Below are 19,376 nucleotides of genomic sequence, written 5' to 3' on the forward strand. Positions count from 1 at the left end.
CAAAGTGTCACTGTACTCTAGTTGTAAATCACTGATTTAAGACAAGCCCTTTAAAAATACATTAGGTGAAAGTTACCATTTAGCTCAAATGAAAGGATAGGCAACCAAAAGGTTGCACCATGAAATAACAGAATTGGAAACCTAATGGCAATAGTCAAATCAACCAAATCAATACCAAATCACTGATAGTTTTACACAAACACTGAACTATTAGCAGCAGGGCATCGGGGTTGTAGAACAATATATTGCATTGTAATGCAAGTAAAGTTTTGGACATATACAATTCAGATGTCCATTGACCTACATGAGGGAGCAGGCAGCAACTTTTTACCAGCCATTACTTACAGCTAGCGTCATACAAAATTTGTTCCACCGCATCTTACCCAAACCAAGTTCAACAATTTTACAGGCCTTATCTACCACTCTTCACTACCATACAGTAGGAACAACATATGACAATACAGAAGTAAAGAAATTCCTAGAGATAGTCTTGCCTATTATGACTCTTAACATTGCCAGTTGTACTGGAGCTGTACCAGATGCTCAACCTAATGGGGGTGGGAGGGAAGGGGGAGAGGGAAATAAGACTTCCACATGGACTACAATAGCAAAACTGGACATTTCTAACATCCCCCACGCCCATCCACACAGCCATTCAGAAACAGCACTTTAAAAATCTGGAGGGGGGCGGGGGGGGAAGGGGAGTGTTACAGGTGCCTTCCAGGGAGCCCATCCTTTTTGGATCCATGGCTTGCGGTCTTGCTTCATGCACATTTGTACAAAACAAACGAACAAAAAAAGCTATGCATCTTAAAACAGGCCTCTCTGTAGAAGATAAACAAGGAACTAGTGTTGAAGGGTCCAAATTATGAACCCTTTACCCTAAAGTTGACCTATTGCTAGGAGTGATTTTTTTTTCTTGCCCCTTGAACTAATTAAAAACTTTCTGCAATGGGGCTTAGTGGCTTATTCTGACACACACTATTTTTTCAGACCTTGTTTAGCAGAATTCATTAGGGGAGAAACACATACATATCCACACCCACTTCTTTCCCCCACATGGGTTAGCTTTCCAGCAAATAAAGTTCTCAAAGATCAAGACAGCTGTGAAAGCAATACTAGTTCTATTTCTGCTCATTATGAAACTTCCAGGTAAAAAAAAGGTATCCATCTCTTGTGTATGGAAAATTATAAGATTTACTTCATAACCATTTTATTTTTTTTAAACTGTAAAAGAGCTATAAATGACTAATTTCAGAAAGTCTTAGGGTTTATTATTTTTAAAAGGACAACTAAGCTCAGGGTGTGCAGAATAAGTTAGTGCCCAGAGGATGTTGAAGGCACTTATTTAAATAAGATGATCTCCCCTTCTCCTACATGATCATTAATCCTCTGGAAAAAACTTAAATCTCCATTAGATTTTTATGAGTAGTACTTTGAAATAAAGTGGTGCTGACATAGGAAGACAAATCACATAAGTAAGTATTTATTAGAGAATCAATAAACATGAAATTATACAAATAAATGTTGTATTAACACAAATCCACATTGTGTCATAACACAAATGGCAAAAGGACAAAATAAAAGCTATAAAGAAAAACTAAGTCAGCCGCTATGTACAGTTGGACACAATTGTGTCTACACTAAAAGTCTTTTACAAAATAGTCATCTCGTCACGAAGACCACCCTCCATTCCGTCTCGATTTTCTGCAAGATGGCTTTGCTGTATCATCTTCTCCACCTAAAAACCAAGACAAAATAAATATCAGATCTGTGCAAGCTTTACAAGAATCGTTAAAAGGTCCATTTTCATGAACTGCTTTAAGTCCTCTATTTATTCCTTTCTTCATTTTTAAAGATCATATGCATATTTAATTTGAAAAAAAAAAAAAAAAAAAAAAAAGGTAGCACAATGTTTCTGGGTACCCAGTAATTTTTATCCCCCATACAGCAGTCCAGCCCATTTAGGAACTCATTCCAGAGCAATGCATGTTCAAATTAAAGTTAGCATTCTTACATTGCATTATTAGGCTGTTTGTATACTTTTCCACTGGAAATAATGCCAATAAAACAAATTAATTGTAAAAGTTCTCAGGGGACTAACACTGTGTGAACACATTGCCAGATGTATCCAATTGTAGCAGTCTATGTGCATATGATCTTTAATATTTTTCCAGATTTAAAAGTTCGTTTTGGTTTGCAGATTTCACTATTAGCTATAAAAAGAAAAAAGCAAGCATTAAATCTTAAAGAATGCACACTTAAAATGAGGTTCCACATTTGAAATACAACACTAAACAGAAGACCAAAATGATTAAGCTGTAAAGGCATTTATGTACTTTTAACTCCTGTAAAAAACCATTTAAGTTAAGACACTTAAATCTTCAAAAAGATTAAAAAAGAAGCCAAAGTCTGAAGTTTTCCACTTTAATCTTTACGCTGGTACATGAAGTTGGAAGAGACCATACCACAGGACAGCGTTTTCTGGTGTATGCCTTGCGCTCTGCCTGCAACGTGCGACCCCAGAGAGACGTGGTCAGGGTGACACACGGCCTGCAATGAAGTTCCCGCTGGCGGGTACAAACAAGGTATAATGTCAGAGTTAGAAGACAACATTCCTGTTTTCCTTAAGTTGTACCCATTTCAGTACTTTACCTGTTAATACTTCTAATAAAAGTTTAATTATTCCTCTAGATCACCTGGTACACAACACAAACAGAAAAACTCTTAAGTTTTTCTGACATACTAAAGAAGATGAAGAAGTCACATTTTTACAAAATTAAAGATCTATAGACACTTTAGGCAAAGCAGAGTTTTTAAAAAAAAGGTATTAAGTTAACAAAGTTTAGTTAAACAAAGAAGTCAAGCTACACAAGAAAAAGGCGGTACTATTTTCATTTGTCTATTGATCTTTAAAATTAGATTAAAAGAAACTGAAGTGGTCCTTGCCCTCATATACACACCTGCTGCTTCAAGTACTGCTTTAATATGGCTGGTAATTGTTTTGGTGATTGCCGCCACCTCGGGATGCCTTTCCATATGTGCTCTGCTGACCTATTAAGAGAATGGAAATGTAATTTTAAATGTCTGAATTAAGAGTTAGAAGCGCAAGCTTCCATGCACAGTACTTTTATCTTTTCTGTCACACACAGATAATTATTACAAATTTACTTACCGCTGTAATCTGTATATCCTGGTCCATAGCTATAGTTTCCATAGTTGTACCCAGGATAATCATATCCACCATAACCACTGTAGTTTTGATCGCTGTAAGTACTGTTGTAGTTACCATACCCTTGATCATAGTAGTTATTAAATCCTTGATTCCAGCTTTGTCCCTGACCTAAAAAAGTACAGCAATTATACACTGTAGTTCCACTTCCTACACTCTATCCCTCCCAAGAGAAGTAGCAAGCAATCTACATCAACATGTAGCTCCATTCTGTAATGGCTATGTGGAAAAGTCCTGTCACTGTGCAAAGCATCTAATGCTTTTGGAAGCGCATGAGGAACACAAAAACATGCAACATTCCAAAACACCTTGCTTCAAAGTGTCACATTGAGTTGCAAATGTTGGTGACTTTGGTTTAACTACTGAAAAGTGAAGAGGTAGCACACTCCTATTCATAAATCACCTAATACTGGCAAGACGACTCTTGTCCCAACATTCATATACATTGCATGTATTTGGAAACATTCCCCCCCCCCACTGTCAACAGATCATTATTACCCCCTTTCCACATTACCTGGATCACCATGGATAAAACCTTGAAGATACTATCTAGCTTTACCCCATATCTATACCTTTTAAAAGTAACAACCACTAAATTCAGGAATTTGCAGTCTCAAATCTCAACGCAAGTAACTAGTCTTCAGTTTACATTTGAGTAGCTGTGAAAACAACCTAAATTAGTTTTTATAAAATGTGAAGTCAACCAAGTCCCAGGAAGTTTAGTTTCCACACCTCGTTTACCCTGCTCATGTTTGTTCTGGAGCAACCTAACAGACAAACTAAAACCAAGCTTGGAGAAAAGCCCTTAGAAAGAGATACAATTTCCAACAAACATACCCCTGCCACGGCCCCTGCCACCACCTCGTCCACCAGATGAAGCTCCTTTTCCTCCTTTTTGTTGCTGTTGCTGCTGTCTGTATACTTCTTTGGGCTGTGCTACTTTGATCTCACACTGGAATGAGATAGGAAAGTTTAGCTGCATGCAAATGCCAAGAAAACAACATAAAACTAAGAATGCTTGTCCAGAACAACAAGAATTGTTACTTGACAGCTTTGTCAGTTGGACCAAAAACATCCATACCTTTCCAGAACCAATTTGATGATATCTGCTTTCCAATAATTTCTTTACTGGCTCTTCATCTGTATACGTGATGAAACAGAAACCTCTTCTTTCATTTGTCTTTGTGTCCATGGGAAGCTCAATATTTTCAATCTGAAAATAAAAAAAAATAAAAAAATCATTTGAAGTGTATCATTGTCACGGTTTTTACTCTGACTCACTGTAGTCTCTTGTAGAGAAACATCCACACCAATAATATAGTTTAAATAAAAAAAAAAAAAAATCCATTTAACTTCTTCTATTTATATAGCCGAAAACAGAACAAACTACATTGAAGTGGGGGAATTCCAGTGGAACCTATCTGTACATTGGGGAGTAGAGGAGGGGGCAAGGGAAAAACACAACCAAAAAATCCCCTTGCATCACTTGATGAGGTACACCACAAGTACCATGGTTAATTTAACTATTGCACCTCATTCCAGATATTGCTGGTTTATTGAAATTTATGAAAACCATAATTCCATGGAAAGCACAGATTATCCTCTCTCTTCCCAAACTTAAAACAAATTATCTAATTTATTAACACTGATCATGTAATTAAAGAGTCTCCAGAGCAGTCATACTGTACCTCTCCAAAAGCACCAAAGTACTCCTTTATTTGTTCTTCAGATGTGTCTGGACTCAGCCCACCAACAAATACTTTTTTGGGGGGCTCTTTTCCTTTTAAAGCTTTTGCCCTTTTGGGGTCTATTAACTTGCCATCCAACTTGTGTTCCTTAAGCTCCAGCACCTAACAAGACAATACCCAAGAAAATTTTCAGAAAGTTCAGAAGCGACAAAATTGTTACAGCCCCTAAACTGACAGCACATACCTTCTCAACACTGGCAGCATCTTTGAAGAGAACAAACCCAAATCCCCTTGACCGCCCAGTTACTGGATCTGTTTTAATTGTGCAGTCCACGACCTCTCCAAAACGAGAAAGATATTCAGTCAGATCTTTCTTACTTGTGTCCCAACTCAGGCCTCCAATGAACATTTTGCTAAAGAAAAAAAGAAAAAGGTAAGAGCAGAGCATTTGGCTAGTCACATCAAGCTTGGAAAGAACCAAGCCTATGTGGCAATTTCTCTAGCCATATTGGAGCCAGCAACATACCACTGGATCCATCCACCCCATCTTCAGAGCTTGGGGCTGCCTGCTGTACCCATGAGACCTACTTAGATGAAGGGGAAGGTCTGACACTAGACGCTGAGAGAGCACAACGATGGACATAATCCTGAGCAAGACTATAACCCTGGGGCAAGCAAGTCCCAGCACAGGTGCCAGTGTGGCACGGGAAGGTATTCTGCTTGGCACACATGCTTCCAGATAGACAGTGGGTAAGTGTTTGGGCTGCGCTGCCGCAAAAAGGATCAGGCTCCTTGCAGCTTGCTTGCTGCCCACCCCTGGCACACCAACACCTAACAAGGGGAGACTGTGGGTGTTTTTGGCACTCTGCCATAACCACAGGTATGGGGGCTCCCCCCACGCACCAATGCTGCCAGAGGGAAGCAGTGCAGGCCCGTGCCCGCGCACGTGTCCACCCCCCCAGCTCAGAAAACGCGCTCGCCCCGCCCCTTTCCAGGAGGGGGAAGGTGGCGGCTTGCCGCGCCCCAATAGGCTGCGGGTGACGTCAGGGGCAGTGATTGGCACTTCGTGACCCCGCCCCTCGGAAGCCAGGTCAACGGGTCAAGACACAAAGAGCCCCCCCAACCAAGGAGTGGGGGAGGGGATCACCACCCCCCCCCCCCCAGCCAGGCCCGGCTCGTGACAATCGTCTCCACCCCGAGGCCGCACGCACCCATCGTCCTGCTGGTTCTTGCTGGCGTTGATCTTGGAGCCCTCGGCGAAGTCCTCCGAGCCGCCGCCGCCACCACTCACCTCGGTCACATCCTCCATGGCGGGCGCGCAGAGACCGACACGCAGTGGCAAAGAGAGGAGGCGCCGCGCAGCCAGAGCCCCGAGCGGCAGAGAAAATGGCGGCGGAAGAGATCCGGGCCCCGCCTGCGCCGTACTTATATACCTGTCACGGCAGCCAATCAGCGCGGCGCGGTGGGGCGCGATCCGCAGCGCCCCCTGCGGGCGGCAGGGGGGAGCGCAGAATGGCGGCGGCGCGGCTAGGCGGTTATGGGCAGAGAGGAGGAAGCAGCGCGGAGCAAGCGGAAGAGCTGCAGGCCGCTCCGACTGGAGCCCCAGGGCAGGGGGCCGGCCCACACCAAGTCTTCTCTCGCCCCACGTGAAGGGAGAGCAACAGCAGCCGAGAGCGCCGCGCCCACCTCAGGGTTGGAAGGGCCTCTGTTTATGTAACCGCGCACGCGCCCCCCCACACTTGGTGCACTCAGCAGCCCCGCCCGCCCACAGCAGGCCGCACTGCCTCGCCCCGCAGGCACAGATGTCAGCAAAGCCCCGCCTTCTCGTCCCGTGCAGCCAATCGGCACTGCCCACCCCACTCACGTGGCCAGCTGGCTGCTGTCTCGAAGGTCCCGCAGCGGCTCGCGCCCCCTCCTCCGCAGCTTTGCGCTAAGTCCCGTCCCCCACGGACCAACTTCTACCCCCGGCTCCAGGCCTAGAGCCTTAGGGTGCCTGCTAAGCCCCACCCCCTCCTCCTATCCAGCCAATCGGCGCAGCCCTCTCACTCTCCGCTTGCCGGCTCCGCTTACTCGGCATCAACCTCGCGCGCAGCTGCTGCGGCAGTGGGCGCAGCTCAGCGCAAGGCGAGCGGGCGGGGCCATGGGGGTGCTGTCCGTGCCGGCCGCGGTCCGCGCCATCCTGCTGGACATCGAAGGCACCACCACGCCCATCGCCTTTGTCAAGGTGGGCCGGGGCCGGAAGCACGCGGGCTGCGGGCACGTTCGCTTGGATATCGAGCGCCGCGGGGTGTGGGGGAGGGGTCCTGGCTATAGCTCACGCGGAAGCGCCACGCCGTGTATTTTGGGTAGATGCGATGTGTTTTATTAGAACAACTACATAGGTGGAAAAAATCTTCTTTGGCAGCTTTACACACATGCGTTTCTGTGAGTGATACGGGGCTGGGGGGTGTGTGTCCCTGGCTGGAGCTTGCACAACGCGCACGCGTGCGTTCATGTGCGTGTGTGATAGAGGTATGCGAAGTTTGTGCGTAGTTGACAGCGGGGGTCTGTCTAGCTTGCACCTTGGATGTGTGGGAGGGTGCAGCTGTCTGGCATGCAAGTGTGTGCGGCTGTGGGGTGTCTCTAGCTTGGGGGGGGGCTGTGTGCAGTGTGTGTGTTGGTTTGTCTAGCTTGCACACATATGGCTGGATGTGTGGGTCTCTATCTGATTTGTACATGGTGTGGGTGTTGGGGAAGTGTCTTGAGCTTGCACCATGTGTGTATGAACCTGCCTTTAGCGTACCCTTGCACAGCATGCATATGTCTAGTTTGCACAGTGTGTGTGGGAGGGCCTGCATGTGGATCTGTCCCTGGCTTGCATAGTGTGTGCGTGTGTACGCACATGCACATATGTCTAGCTTGCACAGCACATGGGTGTGGGGGGTCATCTCTAACTTACACAATGTGTGGGGGGGGGGTCCATGTGTGTCTGTCTCTAGGTTGCACAGTGTGTGTGTGCAGGGGCTGCCTAGCTTGCACACTGTGCATGTGGGGAGGGCATCTGTATGTGGGACTGCCTACTTCTCAGAGTGTGCATGTGTAGGTCTGTCTCTTGCCTCCCCTTGTTGTGCAACTCCTTGCTGGTGTTACTGACATGCTGCCGCCCTGCCCAATGCTGTAGATTGAAATGCAAAGAGAAACGGCTACTGAAGAGGCCTCAGCATCTGCAGCTCCCCTCTCTCTTCTTCCCAACCTAAAACACCCACAGTTTTCAGTACCAGCCTGCAAAAGTGTGTAACCATCTCTGGCCTTTTAAGCCTCAGTAGCTCTGGCACACGCTGTCACATAAATGCAGTTTGTCACACGTAGCAGGCATGTACGCTTGGTTGTGATCTACTCACATCAATTATTAGAGAAACCAGGTCACTTAGAGAGAGATGCCTGAGGCATAGCCTGATTGGGCCATGACAGCGCTTACTAGCCAACACAGAGAAAAGCAGGGTGGGGGTTGCAAATAAAAAAGTTAAGTGATTTGGGGTGAACATTATGAAAATCCTACACAACAGCAACAGTCTTTTAAAATAAGTGTGACTTGCATAATTCTTTTAATCTGAAAGCCAAAAAAATATATACATGACTACAGACTATAAAAAAGAACAGACATTCATACTAGTTTACCGCGTGGCCTTTTAAATATATGTTTCTGAACACAGTGCTAACAAGTACTATAGATCACTTTGGACCTACCTAAGAACTCCGACACACATTGTACTCTCCCATTATGTCCATCCAGTTCTCAAAATATTGATATCTGTAAAAAATGAATTAAACATGAAATAATCCTTCATGTGCAAGGTGAGGATTTTATTTTGATCATTGCTGACATGCATGGAAACACATGAAGCAACATTATAATTTGCAAGTGTTACTTGCCCCCCCCCCCCCCCCCCAAAATCAAGTTGTTATGAATGATATGAATGCAAAACAGTACCATTACATTCATGTTTATTGCCCAAAGCAGCTTAATGGAGCATACATCACTTTAATTGTATAACAGTTTCTATAACAAATAAAAATACACCTCTGTATTTGGCAAAAAAGGCAAGAGCTTGCTTATGATAATTTTTTCTTAATATACCTGAATATTAATTTTCAACCAGGCAAGATGGTGAACAGTTCCTTTTTGGTAATGAAAAGACAGTTTAACCACCATAAACTACAATGCTAAATTCTTTTAGAATGGAAAAATCAATTTCACGAGTCCTTTGCTGCTTTTCTTGCAGGCCACTCTTTAAGACGAAATAAACCCATCAACTAGATGTTTTTCCTCTTTAATTGTGATTTTTTTTATATAGATGATCAACATCAAAAGACTCAAGATTTTGACTTTAAGGTAGCTATTACTGCAGGCAGCTACTAATCGTTATTAGGTGTGGCCTATATTTAAATTCTGCTAACATAGCTATGTTGGCCATTGATAGGAATGTAATTTTTTTAATGGCATAGCTGTCTAGGATGGCAAAACCTGCTTGGTGTTGCATGTTTTACTGACAAAAAAATCTTTTTTTATTGGTATAACTTTATTTGTGCTAAAAGGGTTTATACTAACATAGGAAACTGTATAAACATTTTAAAAGCAGATAGTTTTAAAATGTTACTTTAAACAAACTATTTATTGTATATGCTAGGGCAAGAATGTTTCAAGAATAACTTGCATGGATTTTTATAATTGGATGGGACTTTTGTGAGGTATACCTGAATTGCTTGAGTTAGTATTTTCTACATTGTGACATGCAGAAGATTTTTCTCTGTTTTCAGTTACTAATTTTGAAATTAAGTCTTTTAAGGGGCTGTGGATGCAGAGATGACCTTCCAAACATTATGCGAATGTATCTGAAGCTGCAATATTTATTTGAGTCTTCTGAGAGCTTCTTTCTGCATTGTGAACTGACTTCATTTTTTACTTGGTGCTAGCATAGATACCAATAATGTAAAAAAGGAGAAGAGTAGTATGAAGATTTATACTGTATTTTCCATAAAGATGGAGAGTTGAGTCTGAAGATTAACTGGAGAAGTGGTATATTGGGCAAGCAATTTAAAAATTAGGATGTAGGCTTATTAGTAATGTGGAAGGCACAGATTGACTTCTTTCCTGAAATGAGGTTCAGCTTTTAAATTTTGGAAATGCTAGATTAAAATCTTGGGTCATAGTGGACTGATTCATGGAATATTAAGGCCAAAATAAGCCATTAGATCATCCATTCTGACTTTTTATATCATTGAATATTCAAGTGTCCCATCTCTGATTTGTCAGGTTACATCCCACCCAGAACAGAACAGCCCTAAAAATTTAATCTCCCAACAACAGTTGGGTGACTTATTTCAAATAAGTTCATTGTCTCATTCCCTAGTCTATCAGACTCCTGTCCACTTCACAGCTGGCAAGTGTGGTTCTCCTTTTGTACAATGTTATTTTAAGACTGCATAAGAACAGGACCTGTGGGAAATGACAGATTGAAAAATTTGGGATACTACTGTTCTGGTTAACTCGCTTTACCTAGTAGCTTTTCAATCAAAAAATGTGTAGTTTAGCGTGCCAGTGGGTCACTTAACCTTCTAGAACAAGGGTGTTCAACCTATGGCCCACAGAGCCATTGCATGAGGCTCGCGAGAATCTCCACAAGTCAAGAAATATGGCAGCAGGGGAGTGGTGGCCATTAATACAGCCACCCCCCCAAATTCCCTGATCTTGAACTGGATCTGATATGATCCTGGGGCTAAGACTGACAATCAGCTGATTGGCAATCCCAGCCTTGGAGCTGGTCCCACAGCCCCACTATGCAGCTGGCAGCAGGCTGCATAGCAGGGACCCTATCACATGTTCAGTATAAAGGAGGATGGAAACCAGCCATAATATTATCTCGCATATTCTGTGAAATAATTTTGTGGCTTTTTTCCCCATTTTATCTTGCCATTCATTGCATGATACACGGCTAGATAACTATTGAAGACATGATTAATTGGTTAATCATGTCTTAAGTGTAATGTCTGCCAGGGGCCTAACATTCTTACATCTTATCTCATTAACTGACTCATCATAACTAGAATCTTTAAAGCAATTTCCACAAAAACTTAGTATGATGAAAGACTTCTGAATGTATTTATAATTATCTTATTTGTTCACCCAGTTTGCTATTTTACTGTTTCTTCAGAGGTCCCAAATAGTAGCCAGGTATTTTTCCCAATTGCAATTCTAATTTATTACATTTTCAACTGGACAAAAAAACCCCTTGGACCTTGCTGCTTCCAAACCCTGCTGTCCTACAGCAGTCCCCGACTCCTGTGCACCCAAGTTCTTCCAATTGGTCTTTATTCTTTAGCCACTAACCACCTATTACTAGCCACCTATTACTTAAGCGCCTGCCCAAATTAAAATGCAGCTCTTTTAATTACTGGGTTAACCCAGTCCTCTTGACTAATTATCAGCTAGAAATATTAACTGAGTTGGGTTTATACAACATTTTTTTTTTCATAATACAACCACTTCTTGGCCATATTTGTTACCAAACTCCTACCTTGCTACCAAACTGCATGTGTATTAGAGTATTCTTGGAAAATCTAAGCACCTCTCTGTGAGCTACTTGTGCCTGCTGTTGGGCTTGCATGAGTCTCAGCCATCGTCTTTCCAGGTTCCAAATAGGTTCTTTATTCAAACTCCTCCTCAGCAAAGGAAGTAAGACAAACAAAAGACATGACCTTTCTCTTTTCAGGTTGTCCATCTTTAACAAACTTCCCCTTCCCTCTTTCAGCTAGCCCTTCTTTAATGCTCCCAGCTGAGGATCTGCCCAGCAGCCTGATCCCCCTCCACCTATACCTTCACTAGCAAGCAGGGCTAGCTGCACCTTCCGAAGTCTGAAAAGGCCTATGCCCCACCACACTCTTCCATAATGCCCCTAAAAGGAGAGTGCACCCAAACTGCACAGAAAGAGCAGCACTACCATTGCACCAGGTACATTAGCGATGCCCTGTGGCACACCAAGTTAGAATGCAGGAAGTCCTGGTATAAGCCTGTTAGGGATCCACAACAACAAAGCAAAATAACTTATGAACTAGTCACTGGAAGATAGCTTGTTCTAAGTCAGGCCACTAAGAAGGGTGAAACATGGCTAGTTACTACTGTTAAAAAGTGTTAACCACACCAACACAACCTGGAAGTACAATTAACTGGTTACAAACTCTGGTTAGACAGATTGTGAAAGCACCACAGACAGCTGTTCATATTAATTAAACATCTATTGTGCCATTTTTCAGAAAGAGATATCACTTTCTGAAACATAATTTTCCCTTCAAGAAAGCAAGAATTACCCTAACAAACTTGAGGACATATCAGCATAGCTTTCAAGAACTGTTAATTATGTCTTCTTCCAGCCATTCTTTCTTCTAGTTCTGCCCTTTTCCAAATGGATACAATATATTTATGATCTTGAACTAACAAATTATCAATACTTCTTTTAAATGGCTTACTTCCTGGGCTAATGTTTGTACTTCTAAAACCCAATAAATATGCCCTGCACAGTACCTACATTGGTCTTCAGTACACAGTACAGTGGTCTTCAGTATAACTTTCTTTATAACCATTAATATTTGTTTTCTTCAACAGGTCTAAGATGCCTCTCTTCAGAATGGTAGTCACAACTCAACTTGCTGTGTTCCATATTTCTCTCTAACCTGTAGCTGGTTGCTATAAAGATTTGTCAGAGAACTTTTCTCTGGCTTCAGCTGAACTCTTCAAAGATAATTTTATTAGGCAGTTTGAATTGTTAATGGCATTTTATTGAAGTACATCATCACAAGCCATTACAGACTTCACAACAGTTTGCTCAGTCTCCTTAATTTTCCTTCTACATTCTCAGCTGCTGATAATCTGTTCTACCTCATTTATTTTATACATCAAACTCTTTTCATGTACAGGGTATTCTAATCTCCTGTCATATATCTCATGAGGAAGGAGCCTTGGAATCCATACTTATAGAAATTCAGCTCATTCCAAGGATTTAGGGTTTTTGCACACCCTATTTTTAACATGTCAGATGCGTTATATGGAGAAGACAGAACTCCATTTTAAATTGATGTTTATGGGGGCAGGATATGGATTCATATCTACCCTCCATTTACAGCAGACCTCTTTTTGATGTTGGTGGGAGGTTTGCCTAAAAATCAAGGGAAAAATTGTTTTTTTATGAAAAAGCTTTAAACTTGTACTTATTTTATTTCTAGAAGATTGCCCTATTCATTACCACTCATTCACTGGGAAAACCATTTTTACATTTAAGATTGGACTGAATGGAATTACCTAGTTTGGGATAGTCCTGTTTTGAGCAGGGGATTAGACTAGATGACCTCCTAATTTTTCTATGAGTGCTGCAGTTCTTGATCTTTTGTTCTCCTGTTCTCATGAAAAATATAAGGGGCATCTTTTCCCTTGTCGTCTTCCCCACAGCAACTCACCCCTGCTTCCCAATCCATGAGCTAGTTCCAACCCATTTCACTTGCAAAAGCAATAGCCAGTGATATAATCCAGGGAGACCCAACTTTTTTGGCAGGCATGCCACAAACTAAGCCCCACATCTTCCCCAAGTGCCACTCCAGTCCCCTTCCCCTGCCTGACCTGCTGCTTTGCTTTCTGTTCCCTGCTCTGTTTTCCACTGTTCTCCTTGTTCTGCCACGTGTCATACACAGAAGGTTTCCCATGCCACTTGTGGCACTGCGTGCCACAGGTTGACCAGCTGATACAATCGGTATCAACTTTCTTGTGTCGTCATCAATGGCATACAGGTTCTGGCCCAGCAGGGTGAATGGGATAAAGAAACTTCACCTCTCTCCAGTGCAGTTTCAGGCTGTCTGCAGGCTTGGGAAAACAAATACTGCGTTGGTTTTTCTCCATTTATTCTTTATACCATAAGGGCAAAAGTCAAAAAGAAAAGTTGAAAACTTGCTGTGGAGCTACATAAACAACAAATCAGCTATTTTGGATATACGCATCTTAGATAGTGCTTATCCTAAATTTCCCCACACTGTTTAAAAAATACATCAACTTGAAATTAAGCCTTTTTTCTTTTTCTTTTTTTTTTAAGATGAGTTATTGTAATTAGTAAAAAGCTCAAATTATCATATTTCACCAGTGTCCAAGGGAACATAGTTTACAGTTTTTTTGAGCTTTTGAATATATTTTTTTATCTTCTTCACTCTCCCTCTTATTTCGTAGGAACATGGGAAATTGATTAGAATGAAACAACTAACTATTCAACAATTCTGCCATTTACAGAGGGCTTTCAAGAGCAAAAATTATCCAAACAAGAACTTGTTTTCTCTAATCTTTTTAGTTGAGTGAAATGTGTTTTTTTTTTTTTTAAGTTTCTCCCTTTTTTAGTTAGAGCTCAGAAAATTTCTCCCTCTTCTATCTCCAAAGAGCATTTTCTGATCAGCATCTACAGCTGAACTCTTCTCAGCTGAAACAGGAGAACTACAAAATAAAATCAGCAACAGCTGTCTAAATGACAACCCTAAGGGTGACATACAAGAGTAAAAATATAATCATATGCTTTGTTTATCTTTTCCCCCTTTTATAATAAAAGACTGAACAGTCTAGTTGTTTTTTTTGGGGGGGGGGTTTAAATAGCTCCAATTTTCTACTATTACAAATTCTGTTCTTGACAATCACAAGAGACTGTAGTGATTGGAGAATTACTAAAGTATGTCCAGATACTAAAGAGCTGAACAGTTGAAGAGGGAAGGTTATTTTCAGTGCATCTTTCAATGCCTTTTTTAAAAATTCCAGTAACCATACAGCACTTTAGGAAAAGGATGTCTTCAAAAGAAGCCATGCCTGCTTAGTCACAAAACAACTCTGATACATACAGCTGTCCACTCGCCACCATACAAGATGTTCAGCAATAAATAAAATTAGACCAGACCCCACTCACCAGGCTTTGACAGTTGCTAACTGCTTCTGCTTACAAAGAAGAGGCAACAGCCCTTTTAAAAAAATCTCGTGTGTGTCACTTAACTACTTTCAGATCTTGATCACCACATCAGTAGTTATTCAGTTAATGAATGTGTTTTTCTGGCAGGCTGGGCCATTTTGTTCACTCAGTGAATAAACCTGCAAGTTCTAATTATGCAATGTTGTGTCCTGCACAGTTCCCTGCTCCCCACCTGAGCTTATTGACTAAATATCTTGGTTTACTAGGACAGTGCTGCTTCTCTGGAGATGTCATAACACACTGATAGTTTATCTGCTGTTTGTCCCTTGGTTGAAATTAGCCTTCTCTACTGATTGAGCCCAGTTCACCTTCTCTATCCTGTTCCTTTCTTGCACAAGAGCAAGTCAGGTCCCACCTAAGGGCCTGACTTGAGAAAAGTAACTTGTGAAGCAGTTCTGTAACTAAGTTAGGAACAAATGGAGTCCCAACTAATCTTCCAAGACCATTAAAAGGCACTGTGATAGAGGAAGGTTGCAGGTAGCTTGGGCTGGGACTGAGGATTTAGAACAGTGGTTCTCAACCTCTTTAGACTTGAGGCACCCTCAGTAAACTCAGAGCTCCCCTTGACAGACTCAAGGCATCCCTTAGAAAATACCAGCGCCTACTTTTCACTTGCTTTTTAAACTGCAGAAAAATAGAGCAATTCTTCCATTGCAAAGAACTCAGACCACAACAGGTCAGAATGTTGTAACACCATGGATTCCTATTTTAAATCTCTGGATTTATCTTGTGAATCATGTTTGCGCAGCTAACAGTGTTGTGTGGCACCTCACAGTGCCCGTGGAAGGATCATAAGGCACCCCAAGATGCAGCAGCACCCTGGCTAAAAACACTGGATTAGAACTATGAAGGTTGAAATGGAAGAGAAGAACAGGGAAGGGTTAAGTGGGGATATGTTATCTAGGACAGGATGCTGGGCCTGGAAAAGGAATGAAATGATTCAAGGAAACAGATGCAATCCATGAGGCCTTTTCTTTAAAGATTGGCTCCGTCTTAAATCTCCCTGGGTGTCACTCCCTTCCAAAGGCCATTCTGTTCCCATCTCCACAGCTCCTGACTGGGACTTCTTGGAGGTACTCTTAGCAAACACATAATTTTAAGACTGACTTCATTCAGCTTTAATAGCTCAGATGACTGCAGTTCTTTAACGTTTTCCTCTAACCCTGTTTTTATTTGCTTAAAAAAAAAGTCTTGCAAAGTAAAACTGAAAGGTGGTGACAGAACTTTTTTTAAAAGACTCTGTGATGTAATTTCACCTGGAGAATTATATAAGTTGAATTTAATTTCTAGAATACTGTTTGTAAAGAAAAGGGGTCTTTTGAAAAAATAGCATAACTTGGCAGTTCTGAGTATGAAAGTAGTCAGCCTTGAACTCATGTGCTTTCAGGAGCCAGAGGTCATGTCATATGCCATTTGAAAGATAATTTTCCCCAGATATACACTAAACTGTCAGATGTGACACTTCTTTTCATTCTTTGCTAGTATTGGTCTTGCTGTTTCTAAGCTGACATCTCTGCTAATATTAAAGAAATGACAAGTAATTATGAAACCACATGCATTCACTAGCAGGGCCAAGGGAATCCATTTGAATATTACATTTCTGTCAGGTAGCTTTGTACCTACTTTGACAAGTGGTACAAACAACACCTGAAATAACTGCCAATGAAAATGGCTAGCAGGGAGGAAGGGGAGAAATCATGCGTGGTTTCCAGTTCACTTGATTATTTCACTATTTCATTGTCTTATCAATCAATTTCTTATTGGCTTTTTACATATCAACAAGAGAGCAAAAATGTATACATTTTTAAGGATTTATTATAGGAAATTGTAGTTTAGCCCCCTCCCCGCCTTAATTTCTTTGTGTCTTCACTGTAAATTTTAAAAGAATATCCATGTCTATGATGCTTTCACGTTGTCTGAGCAGTGGTGGCACTTGCCTGAACAAGGTGAGCTGAGCACCACTTCATGGTCCCACTGGGATCTCTCCTTCTACCAGGATTACTGTGTTTGGCTCCCATTAACAACTGAGCATTTTATTCACTTTGTAAGACTGTTCACCAAAGCTTAGATTATACAAACTGAGCAGCTTTAAGAAAATAATCACAAATACACTGTCTCTTTAAGGGGAACTTACCTCTGTGTATGACCAAGTTTAAATGAGTCATGTGTGTTTTCTGTTGTGTGTTACTAGGACACTTTGTTTCCTTACATCAGAGATAATGTCCAGGAGTATTTGCGTGTACACTGGGAAGAGGAGGAATGCCAACAGGACGTCAGCCTTCTGAGGAAACAGGTTGAATAATTGAAACCACATTCTCTACTGCTGCCTTTACGTGAATTCAGAGTTATAATGACTACTTCTCTAATAGCATCATATACTGGGTCAAATCATGGAAAGAGTTAGATTGCCCCTGAAGAGCACTTACCTTACTTGTGATCTTATTTTTGGATCTATAGAATGCACTCACCAGATATTCTTAATGCACATGTACCTAAAATTCACAAACACTGACCAACTTCATTCTGAAATAGATGCTGATCCCCACCTGCAGTTCAATCTAAGGATAATAATACACATCTTCCCACCATTGCTGAAAGTCAGTAAAACTTAACACCTTTCTTTAAATGTCACAGATTGGCTCAATTTTTGTTCTCAACTGGAGAGTAGATTCCAGAGGAGCATCATCCTTTGATAACTGGTGGTACACACAAGAGGTGCTGTAGAAAAACAGGATAAAAATCTAGATGGGTACAACTACCTGGCTGGAGTTCCAAAATGTTAGCAAAAGCACTCAAGCAGTATTGAAAACGGTCTCTTTCTCTTCTGTAGTTGGATATAATCACTCTATATCTTCCTTCCTTTTTTGTGTCCTTGTGACAAGGTATTTAGTAGATTTTGCAGATTCATTGGAATCTGATGGGGCCTCACCATGAGCGCTTCTGCTATGGCCTCAAATTTATGATCTGTGGGCTGTCAACTATGCACCTTAGCACCCACACCACCCCAGCCCCTTCTAGTCTTGCTGAGAACATTCTTTCCAAAAACTCCTCTTGGAGGTTCCAGGCATGTTTTTAGGAAATAGTTCTAAGCAAGCAGGTCTGAGTACTCAGGTCCTGAGCCAGGGAAGCATTTAAGCATACCCATTGGAATGGTCATGTGCTCCAAGTTAAGGTATACTTAAGTGCTTCAGTGGATCAGAACTAAAGTTCACTTTGTAGTCAGTGATGATGCTCAAGTCAGAAAAGCCTCAATCTTCATCCAGGAGAGAATCAGCAGTGTAGCCAGGACAAAAACATAGATGATCTTGCCGCCTCTTGTGGCTTTCTGTATGCTATAAAACGCTTAAACAACATGCATTTAGGTTTGTTTGTTTTTTAAATTTTGTAGCAGTTAAATGTAGAATGAGAATATGCTCCTCATTAAACTACTGATTTTCCAACCTTACTCAGTGTGCTTAATTGCATTAGAACTGAACCATTAAAATTGCAATTAAAGTATATGTTAATATTAATAGGCCTGGTCTAGGTAAACATTCCCACAAGCAATTCACCAGGTACCCCCATAAGCCCCATTGACTGTATGCTTGAAGCTAATCGCTGGTCTAAGTGCTGTCTTAAATAGGGATGGATTTATGCAGGGGTTCAGAATGCATCCTGAATCAGGCCTCCAACTGCCAGTTGCTGTGGGAGGAGTCACCTCTCTTTCTTTTTGGTTTGCATTTTCAAGGCTGAAGAGGATTCTAACTTGGCTGGAGTAGTGCCTATTCCTCCAGAAACTGGGACTAGAGAAGAGGATTCAGAGCGGGTTATCGAGGCTGTAGTAGATAATGTGCACTGGCAGATGTCTCTAGACAGAAAAACCACAGCATTGAAACAGCTGCAGGGTCACATATGGAAGGCAGCTTATACAACTGGACAAGTGAAGGGAGAGTGAGTAATGTCTGTGTATGAAGTTTCTCCTTGGAGGAGACCCTGGCTATATTTTGCTAAACAAAGTCTCTTGTATATGTGTATTGAAGCTGAGCAGCTCTAAGGGATATTGAGGTCTTAGCCTCGTGTTATGGTCTCAAAAAAAAAAAAAAAAAAAAAAAAAAAAAATTACTATTGAGCCTGAAAAACAAGCCTGGAATGCTCCCAGTACTGGGGTCAAGATCAAATACTTTTATCAAGGAATCAAGTACAGCCATTGCTACCTTCCAACCTGAATGCAAAATCTAAAATCAATTGTGTGCAATAGAGGATTTTAACATGGGACTGATGCTTTAAGATTACCTTGGGTTTCCAGCAGTTGTCCTAGTCAGCATGAAGGAAAAATTTTTTAAAGAGGGCAAGGAACATTTCTTCATTCTCAGTACACCAGGTTCTGCTGTATCTGCTCATATATTGCGCTTTCTGCTTATTTTTGCTAATAAGCAGAACAGTGAGGCAAGATTG

At 41.7% G+C, this 19,376-nt stretch overlaps 3 protein-coding genes across 7 annotated transcripts in view; 1 reads left to right on the top strand and 2 right to left on the bottom strand.

The window, feature by feature from the left end:
• Window positions 1-1,464: 1,464 nt before the first annotated feature.
• On the bottom strand, window positions 1,465-6,327 carry HNRNPDL (heterogeneous nuclear ribonucleoprotein D like). Of its 2 annotated transcripts, XR_363389.4 has the most exons (9): window positions 6,132-6,327; window positions 5,165-5,333; window positions 4,921-5,082; window positions 4,314-4,445; window positions 4,070-4,184; window positions 3,176-3,343; window positions 2,964-3,054; window positions 2,469-2,570; window positions 1,465-1,741 (listed from the first exon to the last, which is right to left on the bottom strand). XR_363389.4 is itself a non-coding variant. In XM_006270996.4 (8 exons), the coding sequence occupies exons 1-7, from the start codon at window positions 6,227-6,229 to the stop codon at window positions 2,984-2,986; spliced, it is 915 nt and encodes a 304-aa protein (XP_006271058.1). In that variant the 5' UTR covers window positions 6,230-6,327; the 3' UTR covers window positions 1,465-1,741; window positions 2,964-2,983. The 2 variants fall into 2 exon arrangements, 1 of the variants encoding a protein (XP_006271058.1); XM_006270996.4 differs by lacking the exon at window positions 2,469-2,570.
• A 301-nt stretch (window positions 6,328-6,628) lies between these two features.
• Window positions 6,629-19,376, top strand: part of ENOPH1 (enolase-phosphatase 1) — a 32,425-nt gene continuing 19,677 nt past the window's right edge. For 2 of the 4 annotated variants that reach the window (XM_019483927.2, XM_014596279.3), the window contains exons 1-3: window positions 6,801-7,144; window positions 17,134-17,235; window positions 18,670-18,872. In XM_019483927.2, coding sequence (XP_019339472.1) covers window positions 7,061-7,144; window positions 17,134-17,235; window positions 18,670-18,872 — 389 coding nt within the window. In that variant the 5' untranslated portion in view covers window positions 6,801-7,060. Of the gene's footprint in view, window positions 7,145-17,133; window positions 17,236-18,669; window positions 18,873-19,376 lie in introns of all 4 variants that reach the window. The other 2 variants (XM_019483926.2, XM_006270995.4) reach the window with 2 other exon arrangements.
• TMEM150C (transmembrane protein 150C) overlaps window positions 8,482-19,376 on the bottom strand; it is a 73,553-nt gene continuing 62,658 nt past the window's right edge. Inside the window, exon 10 of the transcript XR_009459902.1 lies at window positions 8,482-17,223. The gene's annotated coding sequence lies outside the window, so the exon portion shown is untranslated. The remainder of the gene's footprint in view (window positions 17,224-19,376) is intronic.

Source organism: Alligator mississippiensis, chromosome 2 (assembly GCF_030867095.1).
Source record: "Alligator mississippiensis isolate rAllMis1 chromosome 2, rAllMis1, whole genome shotgun sequence".
In the NCBI taxonomy this organism is placed as follows: domain Eukaryota; kingdom Metazoa; phylum Chordata; order Crocodylia; family Alligatoridae; genus Alligator; species Alligator mississippiensis.

Coding starts and splice junctions, on each gene's coding strand:
- HNRNPDL (XM_006270996.4), bottom strand. CDS start 6,229: ATGGAGGATGTGACCGAGGTGAGTGGTGGCGGCGGCGGCTCGGAGGAC. Junction 5,083..5,164: donor ATGCTGCCAGTGTTGAGAAG/GTATGTGCTGTC, acceptor TTGTCTTGTTAG/GTGCTGGAGCTTAAGGAACA. Junction 4,446..4,920: donor ACTTTGGTGCTTTTGGAGAG/GTACAGTATGAC, acceptor TTTTATTTTCAG/ATTGAAAATATTGAGCTTCC.